This window comes from Ovis aries, chromosome 7 (assembly GCF_016772045.2).
Source record: "Ovis aries strain OAR_USU_Benz2616 breed Rambouillet chromosome 7, ARS-UI_Ramb_v3.0, whole genome shotgun sequence".
In the NCBI taxonomy this organism is placed as follows: Eukaryota; Metazoa; Chordata; class Mammalia; order Artiodactyla; family Bovidae; genus Ovis; species Ovis aries.
The window spans coordinates 68,781,450-68,794,547 of record NC_056060.1 but is presented as its reverse complement, the minus strand read 5'-3'; the positions used below and the strand labels follow the sequence as shown (position 1 = coordinate 68,794,547).

Genomic DNA, 13,098 nt, shown 5'->3' with positions numbered 1-13,098 from the left:
ACTTTTTTTGGTGCAAGTTTGGCTTTGCAAAGTGCTTTGGAACGTCTTCTCAGCCTAACCACTGAGATGGTTGTTGCTGGTGGTATAAAATTCAATTTTCATCATACATCACAATCTGATCAATAAACAGTTCACTGTTGCGTAGAAAAAGAGAAGGTAACACTTCAAAAAGATGAATTTTTTTCCTTTGTAGGCAGCTCACGAAACAACCACTTATCAAGCTTTTTCACCTTTCCAATTTGCTTCAAATGCCAAACGACCATAGAATGGTCAACACTGAGTTCTTGGCAACTTCTCATGTAGTTGTAAGAGGGTCAGCTTTGATGGTTGCTCTCAATTAGTTGTCAATTTCCATTGGCTGCCCACTACACTCCTCCTCTTCAAGGCTCTCATCTCTTTTACAAAACTTCTTGAACCACCACTGCCCTTTATATTCATTAGCAGTTCCACCGCACTTTACATTCATTACCATTCATTCAATTCAGTTCAGTCACTCAGTGATGCCCGACTCTTTGCAACCCCATGAAATGCAGCACGCCAGGCCTCCCTGTTCATCACCAACTCCCAGAGTTCATTAGCAGGGGCCAAATGCATTGCTGATGTTGTGAGTTGTCTCCTCTGCTTCTTAACCAATTTTGAACTTGAATAAGAAAATCACTTGAATTTGCTTTTTGTCTAACATCATTTCAATAGTCTAAAATACATATAAAGAGCAAGTAATAACTCATTAGCAAAAAACATAAAGCAAGAAATGTGCATTAAAATGATGTATAACATAACCACATTTAAGAATATATTTCAATATCAAGTGGCAAAGTTTAACAATGCAATACCACAATCAGTTTTGTACCAATCTAATATTTTACTTTCTCCTAATTTTTCTCTCTTTCTATTTAACCATTTCTATCATTTCTATAACTCTTCCTGCTATATGGGCTCTTCTCTTGGATTTCAGACCCCTCCCAACTTTTTTCCTCAACATGAACTAAGCAGTAACTTTGTCAATGATCCAGAAATTAAAACAGACAAATCTAACAGAAGAAGGAACAGACTGGAGAGAAGGAAACCAAAGGGAATAAAAAAGAAAAAGGAAGTAGGAAGCAAGAGAGATGAGATGCAGGTGGGAAACAGCTAACAATCAAGTTCCATGGAGGCAGCTAGGTGATAAAGCTTTCCTGATGGCTCAGCGGATAAAGAATCTGCCTGCAACGCAGGAGACACAAGAGATGCAGGTTCAGTCCCTGGGTCAGAAAGATTCCCTGGAAGAGGAAATGGCAACCCACTCCAGTATTCTTGCCGGGAAAATTCCATGGACAGAGGAGCCTGGTGGGCTTCAGTTCATGGGAGTCTCAAAGAGTCGGACACAACTGAGCAACAAAGCATAAACACTGTACTATAGAAAAACAACCTTATAATTTTAAAATATATTCAACTGCAAAGTAAAAGGAAGCTTCTCAAACACTATAACATAATACTGATGGTCAAAAGATACTCAACCATCAGAAAAAAGGCAAGAATGTCATCACCTCTCACCACTCCTTTTCAACACTACACTAAGAAGTCCCTGCTAATGTAATCTGACAAGAAAAGAAAATTAAAAGGTATACAGACTGGGAAGAAATAAAACTACCTTTATTTGCAGATGACATGATTATATATGTAGAAAATCTAAAAAGAAACAACGAAAAGACTCCTGTTTTTAAATAGCAATTATGACAAGGTTGTAGGAATCAAGGTTAACATACACAAGTCTATCACTTTCCTATATATCAACAATGAACAAGTAGAATTTGACATTAAAAATGCAATACCATTTACATTAGCATGCTCCCTTAAAATGAAATACTTAGGTATAAAACCTATAAAACATGTATAAGATCTATGAGGAAAACTATATAATTCAAATGAATGAAATAAAAAACTAAATAAGTGGAGAAATATGTTCAAATATGTTCTCCATGTTCATGGAGAGGAAGACTAAATAACATTAAGATGTCAGTTCTTCCCAAATTGATCTACAGAGTCAATGTAATTTCAAGAAAAATCTCAACAAGTTATTTTGGAGATATCAACAAACTTACTCTAAGAGTTATATGGAGAAGCAAAAGACCCTGAATAGCTAATATGATATTGAAGGTGAAGAATAAAGTTGGAGGACTGACAACATCCAACTTCAAGACTTACTATAAAGGAATAATAAACAAGGCAGTTGTTTTATCTGGCAAAAGAGCAGACAAATCAATGGAACAGAATAAAAGACCCAGAAATAGATCCACATAAATATAGTCAACTATTCTATAGCAAAGAAGAAAAGGCAATACAATGGAGCAAAGATAGTCATTTCAACAAATGGTGCTAGAACAACTGGACAGTCACAGGCAAAAAAATAAATTTAGACACAGAGCTTACACCCTTCACAAAAATTAACTCAGAATGGATTATAGACCTAAAATTAAAATGCAAAACTATAAAACTAGAGATAACACAGGAGAAAACCTAGATGACTGTGGGTATGGCAATGACTTTTTAGTTCAGTTCAGTTCAGTTGCTCAGTCGTGTCTTGACTCTTTGCGACCCCATGAACCACAGCACGCCAGGCCTCCCTGTCCATCACCAACTCCCAGAGTTTACCCAGACTCATGTCGGTGATGCCATCTAACTATCTCATCCTCTGTCGTCCCCTTCTCCTCCTGCCTTCAATCTTTCCCAACATCAGGGTCTTTTCAAATGAGTCAGCTCTTTGCATTAGGTGACTTTTTAGATAGAAGACCAAAGGGACAACCCATGAAAAAACTAACTGATAAGCTGGACTTCATTCAAATTAAAATTTTTTGCTCTGTTGAAAAGAATGTCAAGAGAATTAGAAAATTAGCTACAGACTAGGAGAAAATATTTGCAAAAGACACATCTGATAAAGACTGTTAACCAAAATATACCAAAAAACTCTTAAAACTCAATAATAAGAGAACAACCCAAACTTTAAATTGGGCCAAAGACCTTCAGACAGCTCACTGAAGATGTACAGATGGCAAACAAGCATTTGAAAAGATGCTCTACATCATACGCCATCAGGGAAACGCAAATTAAAACACAATAATATATCATTACACACCTGTTAGAAGAGACAAAATCTGGAATACTGACAATACCATATGCTGGTAAGGATATGAAAAAGCAGGAACTATCATTCATTGTTGATGAGAATGTAAAATGGTACAGCAAGGATGACAAGACAGTTTAGTGACTTCTCACAAGTGGAAAGATACTTTTACTATATAAGCCAGCAATTGTGCTCCTTGATAACTACCCAAAGGAGTTAAAAACTTATGTCACAGATACTTATGGCAGCTTTATTCATAATTGCCAAAACTTGTAAACAACCAAAATGTCCTTTAGTAGGTGAATGGATAAGCTGTGATCCATTTAGATAATGGAATATTACTCAGTACTAAAAAGAAATGAGTTTTCAAGCCATGAAAAGATATGGAGGAAACTAAAGTAAATATTACTGAGAGAAAGAAGCCAATCTGAGAAAGCTACATACTATATGATTCCAAACATATGACATTCTGGAAAAGACAAAACTATAAAGACAGTAAGAATATCAGTGATTGCTAGGGACAGGGGTGGGTAAGGGAAAGGATAAATAGAACACAGAGGACCTGGGGGCAGAGAAAATACTCTGTGTAACAGTATAATGATGAATACATTTTTCCAAATCCACAGACCATACAACATAAGGTCACCTACATACTTTGAATATGATGTGTCAGTGTAGATACATCAACTTTAACAAATTCAAATTGTTAGGATATATTGATAATGGGGGAGGCTTTGCATGTGTGAATGTAGGGAACATACAGATAATTTCTGTACATCTCTCTCAATTTTGCTGTGAACCAAAACTGCTCTTAAAAAAAAAAAAAAGTCTCAGGGGAATCCCCTGGCAGTTCATATGTTGCATGGTACAGCAAAAAAAAAAAAAAAAGATAATCAAGTCACATGAAAAAATACCAGAAAAATAAATTCACAGGACTGCTAAGCTTTGTTACCTGTACAATATCAATTACTTCATCAAAGTTCATTCCTGGAAACTTCATCTCTTCTTCATCTGCCTTCGTAAATTCTGGAGCCTAAGAAAGCATTTTCAGAAAGTTTTTGTTGCAAATTATACCTAATTTACTGTAATACGACCCACAGCATAAGCTTATAATTACATGCCTCTATTTTTTATGTTGATATCTTGCTCAGAAACGATGTAATTAGTAAATGAAATCCAAGCCAGTCTTTAAGTCATTAAGTTATCATTTCAACAGCTATAAAAAATTAGGTATCAGTTTTTCTATCAAGGACTCCATCAACAAACCAACTTAAGTCAACTGATCAAGTTAATTATTGCGATTTTTCTGCTAAAGAAAAATGTTTATGTGGATATATAAGTTTACACATACACAAACTCACAAAAAGACAGATAAAGAATCAAATAATTTATAAAAAAAATAAAGAAAACAATTATTTTACAAATTTAGTCTCCAGGCTTCACAATATATATATAACCTAGTTATCAAAAACCACAATAGATAATTCCTTAGAGCACAATGACTAATAGTCTAAAAAATTATTATTTGAAATTATATATGTTCTAATAAACTTCTAGTTAAAAAAAATGCTGATGAAAAATTAAATTAGGCACAAATGGCATTAGGGGTCATTCAATTTTCACTATTTTTGATTGTGAAAAATCGATGTTCTTCCTCTCCTTAAAATTATATGCTCAATGACTAAATTTGCTTAGAATAGATGAAACCCAAGGAAAAGTTACAGTGCTAGTCCTAATTCTGTCATTCAATCACAAGCAGCAAATAAATATTACTAGAAAGAAATGCATATTTTTGCATCATGTCAATAGTTTGATGTCAAAGCAACATCCCAAAACATGAATTCCAACTGTAGCTATAAAATTCACATTCAGGAAAACTATAATTCCCATTTAAATCAAGATTCTTCTCCAAAGAGACAGAAATTAATTCCTCACATATGAGTCTTACAGCTTAAGTTGCCAAAAAGTTACACTAAGGATGATCACTTTCAAAATGTTGATAAATGTAAAGGTCTTAATCAAACTCTTTTTTTCAAGTTCATAAGCAATTTCAAATTTGTTTTGAATCTTTTCCTTAAAACCTAAATAATTAAAATATATTATAATGGGAGACTTTGCACAGAATATCAGTTAAAGTCTATAATCAGACTGTTCAAAGATATATGATACATTCCTAAGTAATACCTGTATCCAGGTTCTCAAAGGAGGAGAAGATGCTTCTTTGGGACTAGAAGGAGACAGACCGACCTCAGCACTACCATTAGAGATGCTGTCAATGTCTACATTGGGTAATACCTAAAACAGAATACAACATCCAGCTTTCAGTTCATCACTTTGACTCAAATACCTGTGAATCTATGTATCAATAACATTTAACTTTTTATTGCAAAGTCAATGGATAACAAATTTAAATTATGAAAGCATATTTTACAAAAACTGGAAAATAAAAGGGAAACACAAAGAATCCTACTTAACACAACTTCATTTTTACTATCCCCCTTATCTTTTTATTATCCGCTGCTGCTGCTGCTAAGTCGCTTCAGTCGTGTCCGACTCTGTACGACCCCACAGATGGCAGCCCACCAGGCTCCCCTGTCCCTGGGTATCCATAGCTAAAATCTAAAACTGTTTCATTCCAGATTTTCCATTGTAATCAGGTCATAAATGCCTTACTATACTACCATATAGACTTCATAATTATATTTTAAATGACTGTACATATGCCTTTATTATTTTATCATTTCCTGTTGGTAAACATTCAGGATATTCCTTATATACTCACTATTTGATAGATAGAAATATATCACTCCAAAACATTTCATATATATGTAAGGGTTTTTTCCCCTGACTTTGAATTATTTCATTATGATATACAGTCAAACATAAGAGTAACTTCTTGAGCCAAAAAGCATAATTATTTAAGATTCTTGGTAATTACTACTGAAATGCAATCCAAAAGAGATCTCTTTCCATCATCAAAACAATAATCAGTCACCCAAGTTTCACTGAAATTAGATAATAGAAGTATTTCAGCAAGAACAGTTTTTAAATGGAGATATATATTATATTGTTATCTTAATTTGCACTACCATGGTAACTAGCAAGATTTAAATTACTCAATTTGATATCTTATAAACTCTGTTGCCTCTAGAGTCTTACATTTTTTGAATATGAATTTCCTCTTATGTTTTCTTACTAATTTATGGAGGTTTTTATATTTAAAAATAAACCTATCATATTCCTTTCATATGTTCTCACTATATGTCACTTCCCTTTTTATTTAGAAGTTTTTTACATATATAAGTTTTAAATTTTATAGAATCAAGTCTGTTTTCTATCATATCTAAGTTTCCTCCTCTCATATCCAGACTTAGCTTCAGTTTTGATAAGGACTGCATGCAGTTATCTTCTAATTCTTGTTTTTATATTTTGTAGCTATACTTTAGCCTATTGCCTATTTGGAACTCATTTGCTACATACAGTAAAAATTTAGAGTCTAAAACTGATCCATTTCTACACTGCTAACCAATTATAACATACGTCATTTCTTTTAAGAGAATCCTATTTCCCATTGACTAATGAAGTATCTATTACATACTACATTCTTTTTAAAAACTAAGAATATTTCTTAAATGGGACCAGTATCAAAACACTAAACTCTTTGTTCTTTCAAATATCAAAATGATCCTAAAGTTCAAGTTAAAAAAAAAAAAGTAATGGCTTTTATTTTTTAAATACAATTTCACTTAAATCATACATTAACTTAGGAAGAATTGACAACCTGAATATTTTAAATTCACATACAAGTTCTCTCCCCATTCATCCAAGTCCTCATATATGTTTGTGTAAAGGTTAAAGTTTAATTATAACAAACACTGTAAGCCTTTTAAAAAATTAATTATAATAAACTGTTCAATTATTCCCTTTGGAATATCATCAAGTCACCAGGATATGAGTCACTGGCTTAGAAAAGGTAGCTTAAACCATGCAGAACAAGGATAGTGATATCACATAAATATCATAGTTTTAAAGAATGAAAGATCCATCAGGAAAGCAAAGTCTTCATGAAGCAATACAACAGATTTTAAGCACTGAAGTTATGCCAAAGGTTTTATTTCTTAAACTTTTCTGCTCATACACACTGCATACCTGTACAGAAAGCTGAGGAGGATCCCTTTTTTCTGACTTCATTTCTACAACTGCTATGTTAGGTTTCTTTACTCCAGGTTCTATTTTTCGAGATGATGGTGGAATTGAAGTTGTCACTGTTACAGGGTGTGGCTTATTTACAATTACCCCAGCAGGTGGCATGGAATCACTATTACTTTGGGTTTGTCCTAAAAAATTCAGGGGAGAAAAGGCGTCAACCATTTCAGAAATAAAGAGAAAATTCTAATGTATAACCTAGATCTTTACGGTTAAATTCCCACATGAAAGGAAAGCACTACCTTTCCTTTCCCTCTGCAATCATCTTCCCCTCTGTCATCACTATCGTCATGGTCCTCCCCATGTCAGCCTGTCCCCGGTGACCAACATTTACTAGGCACTCATATGTACTAAACACTTCACATCCACCATCTAAATTAAATAAGTCTATGAAGTATTAATATTACCCACACTTTACAGCTGAGGACAGAGGTTTAGAAACATAATTTGCTGAAGGTCATAATAGGGTGTAAGAGGCAAAGGCGAGACTGAAATATACTGCATTATGTTGCATTATTTTTATTCTCAAATTTTCATAGAGCAAAAATGGACAGAAATAAAACCAACAACAAAATGCTAGTGTCTGACTACTAATAAATATCATGTAGGCCTACTATTTGGTAACTATCATAGCCAATCAAAATTTTTGTTACCTTTCACTTCAAAATTTCCATTTGTTTCCTATATTTCAAAGTAAACAGGGAGCAGTGCTCTCACTAAAAGCACAGACTCTAAAAATCACAAGGCCTGGGTCTGAATCTAACTAATCTATCTAATCCACTCTAACTATGTGGCCTTTGAGAAATCAGTAAACTCTTCTGTGCCCCAGTTCCTTCATTTATAAAACTGGTACATTACCATGTGTTTTATAGGGTGGATTAAATAAGCTAATTTATATAAAGTACTTAGATCTATATCTGGTACACAGTAAGGACTTTATGAGTATTGCTTATTATTTTAGTAGAAGACATGGTTGAACAGACTGCTACCAAGATGATATGTCATTAACCCATAATATCAAAAATAAAAAATTCTCTCATGGTGGAAAATATTCATATTATATATATACAAACATTCACAATAATTCATCAAAATTAAGAATTGCAAAGACATTAAAAGGAAAAATAGCTAACTAGATTTGAAGAGCTGCTGCTGGTGCTGCTAAGTTGCTTCAGTCATGTCCGACTCTGTGCAACTCCATAGATGGCAGCCCACCAGGCTCCCCCGTCCCTGGGATTCTCCAGGCAAGAACACGAGCAGGTTGCCATTTCCTTCTCCAGTGCATGAAAGTGAAAAGTGAAAGTGAAGTCGCTCAGTCATGTCTGACTCTTAGTGACCCCATGGACTGCAGCCCATCAGGCTCCTCCATCCATGGGATTTTCCAGGCAAGAGTACTGGAGTGGGTTGCCATTGCCTCTCCATTTGAAGAGCTAGGGTGATATCAAAAATTATTTGTTCAACTTTTACAATGATGGGTCTGAGAGAACTAAAATAAGTTAATAACAAACTCTTAGCTTAGAACACACAGCTACAAAATTTTTACTTATCATAGCTTAGTCCAAAAGTACATAAAAGGTAATTCAAAGTATTTCTCCTAAGGTACAATGATATTAAACCAATCAAAATCCTTAAATTCTTTAATTATTAGGAATGTTTATGACATGTCTAGCTTCCCTGGTAGCTCGGCTGGTAAAGAATCGCCTGCAATGCAGGAGACCCCGGTTCCATTTCTGGGTCAGGAAGATCCGCTGGAGAAGGGATAGGCTACCCACTCCAGTAATCTTGGGCTTCCCTGGTGGCTGAGCTGATAAAAAAATCCACCTGCAATGCGGGAGACCTGGGTTTGATCCCTGGGTTGGGAAGAGTCCCCCGGAGAATGGAGTGGCTACCCACTCCAATAGTATTCTGGCCTGGAGAATTCCATGGACTGTATAGACCATGGAGTTGCAAAGAGTTGGACACAACTGAGCAACTTTCACTACTTTCATGACATGTTTAAACATTATTTTAATTTCATCTACAGCAATATACTATAAAATACTGTAAGAATGTTTCCTGTGAGTGAAAATACAGCATCATTTCAGACACTGCTACTAGACAAAGTAAAACATATCCTGAAGCCCTATTCTCAAATATAAGCAACACATAAAGGAAAAGTACATGACTACTGTGTCAATACCATTTTGTAAGTTATGTTATTGCCGAATAGAATTTTTAAATTTATGCCATATATTTTGTTGGGTCTTACCTAAAAGAACTGCCATAGGAATCAGATGACCTTCCAGTGTACCTGAAAAAGTAGGCATTTCCCGGCTTGGGCTGAACAAATACTGCTGATCACCAGGAGACAGTGTAGTAATAGAATGTTGCAACTTAGAATCCACCTTTGTAGGTTTCGTGGCAGAAAACTCTGTTTGTGTTCTTATAGACTTTACTTTAGTGCCTATAATAATCATCAATGGCAGATATTTTAAAATATTGTTTGAACATCTACAAATATAGCAACTCTTCTCCACATAAAGATCTCACTCTATGTAACAAGGTTATAGGACCCCAAAATACAAGTAACATATAATTCAAGGAGTGACAAACTTTTTCTTAAGTGGCCAGATAGGATATATTTTAGCCTCATGGCCCAAGTGGTCTCAGTGACAACATCGCAGTTCTACTGTAGCATGAAAGCACTCATAGACAAATACATAAATGAATGTGCACCTATGTTCCAAGAGAGCTTTATGTATAAAAACAGGCATATAGCCTGCAGGTTGTGGTTTTTCAATCTCTGAATAGATGCAACAACTTGTGCAAATAATATGATAGAAAAGATACAATGACTACGGAAATTCCCTGTTAAGACTCTGTGCTTCCAATTCAGGGAACCTGGGTTCAATCTCTGGTCAGGGAACTAAGATCCCACATGCTGCATAGAGCAACCAAAAAATAAAGACAAAAGTTAAAAAAAAAGAAAAAACGAAACGATATAATGACTACGAAAAAATGTTGATTAAGATTTGAAAGAATATTCAGCATGTATTACTTAACTCACATTTTTTCCAACAGGTGTAAAACAGTTAAAGATCATTTTTGGAATTGAAAATTTTTTTCATCCTCTCATTATTCTGAATAACCCGACTTTATCCTTAGAAATAATGTAAAGATAATCAAATTCTATACTTATTAAAACCTTGCAAAAGTCAAGTAAAACTGTAAAGGAAAAGAAACTAAAATCTCTTCTAAATTAAATTAATACCTGACATTACTACATTTTTAGTTTTAATGTATGAGTAGTTTTAAAAAGAAACACAAGCTGGAATCAAGATTGCTGGGAAAAATATCAATAAACTCAGATATGCAGATGATACCACCTTTATGGCAGAAAGTGAAGAGGAGCTAAAAAACCTCTTGATGAAAGTGAAAGAGGAGAGTGAAAAAGTTGGCTTAAAGCTCAACATTCAGAAAACGAAGATCATGGCATCTGGTTCCATCACTTCATGGCAAATAGATGGGGAAACAGTGGAAACAGTGGCAGACTTTATTTTTGGGGGCTCCAAAATCACTGCAGATGGTGACTGCAGCCATGAAATTAAAAGATGCTTACTCCTTGGAAGAAAAGTTATGACCAACCTAGATAGCATATTCAAAAGCAGAGACATTACTTTGCCAATTAAGGTCCATCTAGTCAAGGCTATGGTTGTTCCTGTGGTCATGTATGGATGTGAGAGTTGGACTGTGAAGAAGGCTGAGCGCCGAAGAATTGATGCTTTTGAACTGTGGTGTTGAAGAAGACTCCTGAGAGTCTCTTGGACTGCAAGGAGATCCAACCAGTCCATTCTGAAGGAGATCAACCCTGGGATTTCTTTGGAAGGAATGATGCTAAAGCTGAAGCTCCAGTACTTTGGCCATGTCATGCGAAGAGTTGACTCATTGGAAAAGACTCTGATGCTGGGAGGGATTGGGGGCAGGAGGAGAAGGGGACGACCGAGGATGAGATGGCTGGATGGCATCACGGACTCAATGGACATGAGTCTGAGTGAACTCCGGGAGATGGTGGTGGACAGGGAGGCCTGGTGTGCTGTGATTCATGGGGTTGCAAAGAGTCGGACACAACTGAGCGACTGAACTGAACTGAGTTTTATAAATCTGGACTTATAAATATAGTTTTATGATACTAGGAAGAAAAATTTTAGTACTACATCTATAATTTTCTTATCACCTTCTCAAGTATTGATTCATTCAACTGAATGAATGTTTTGCTTACAAGTTTATTTAAAATATATTGTCAGCATTTAAAATGTGTTTGCCATCATTCCAGACAAAGGGAATATAAGTACTGAATAAACCAACTGTACTCATGTAGCTTATAACTTCTTAAGGAAAAAAACTGATAAACAAAAATACATCAGATGGTGAAGGGCAATATGCAGAGGAAGGAATAGAGAGGGTTAGGTGATGACATTTTGGATGAGATGGTCAACATAGACCTCTCTGAGTAGCTAACAGCTAAGAACAGAGACTGAAAGAACTCACAGTGAGCCATGCAAGGGTCTATGGGAAAAGCTCTCCAGGCAGGGGAAATAACAGGTACCAGGGCCCAAAGAGGAGGTTGTATCCATAGGTTCTCAATCACTTTATCATTAAGAGTTAATTCATAGAGTGATTTTTGGATTTGAAAGTATTTTAAAACGTTGGGTCATTTTTTGCAAAAGTTTCCAAATCCCAAATATAAGTTAACAGCAAGCTCTAATAAATCAAGGAAACATTAGGGTAAACATCATCCATAAAGCCTACTAAAACAAAATCTATAAGATTTCTAGATAAACTGACACCCTATATGATCAACTAACTTTTGTAAAGGAAAGGAAAAATAAAGCAATCACCCACTCACAAGACAGGATCAGAAAGGAAAATGAACTGGGATCCATGAGTTACAGCATATTATCAAAGTAGCTTACAGACTGCTAAAGCACAAGCTGAGAAATTTCAAACTGTAACCAAAGTCAACTGAGTCAATACTTAACTAAAAGTTATATTTAAATATGCTAGTAAAGTGGTATGTGTCAATCAAAACATATAGTGATAAATAAAGATATTTCTACTTGTATATAAACATGATAAAGAATTTTTCACTTCTGCAACTTAAGGCTCTTTGAGAACAAACCAAACTTTAAAAGTGCCCATAAGCACTTTTATGATAATGTACAGGATATGGCTCATCTTTCTGTCCATAAAGAACATGATAGGCTAAGATCTGCAAGAACAGTCTACATTCCCTAATATTATAATTTAAATTGCTTAAGAGTCATCATCTCATAAATTTTATTAAGTTTATCTGAAGATACCATCTAATACTACTTTTCCCTCCAATATTTCGAGTCTGGTCTGTTTTTTCTTACTCTCCTGGAAGGAAATATTTCCATCCCTAAGCATGATATAATTTGAATGTATTAATAAATAAATAGCAAAAATTAAACTTTATATATTAAAGTGATACCACAAAAAATGAGGTTTCATACCTTTAACTCGTTCTATTACTTTTGGTCTCTGTGGTCTGGACTTAGGAGATGGAGAATTAAATCTGAGATATGGTCCTTTTTTAAGAGTGCTGCGGTGACCCTGATAAACTGGTTTTCCATATATTTGTAACATATAATCCTTGTCTTGCACCACTGTGGTTGCTTTCAAAAATCCCTAAGTACACAAAAGTATTCAACTCATCAGCAAAATAGTCATCAAACACTTATCTCATTTTTCTAAAACCTCCTTTTGCCAGCTTAAGTACTGTATTAAGAATG

General features: G+C 34.8%; 1 protein-coding gene across 10 annotated transcripts in view; it reads right to left on the bottom strand.

The window, feature by feature from the left end:
- The window catches only part of KIAA0586 (KIAA0586 ortholog), a 138,530-nt gene that overhangs the window by 93,611 nt on the left and 31,821 nt on the right, over positions 1 to 13,098 (bottom strand). For all 10 annotated transcript variants that reach the window (XM_012181727.3, XM_012181729.3, XM_012181728.4 and 7 more), the window contains 5 exons: positions 12,820 to 12,994; positions 9,555 to 9,749; positions 7,250 to 7,437; positions 5,285 to 5,395; positions 4,053 to 4,133 (listed from right to left, as the gene is read on the bottom strand). In XM_012181727.3, coding sequence (XP_012037117.2) covers positions 4,053 to 4,133; positions 5,285 to 5,395; positions 7,250 to 7,437; positions 9,555 to 9,749; positions 12,820 to 12,994 — 750 coding nt within the window. The remainder of the gene's footprint in view (positions 1 to 4,052; positions 4,134 to 5,284; positions 5,396 to 7,249; positions 7,438 to 9,554; positions 9,750 to 12,819; positions 12,995 to 13,098) is intronic.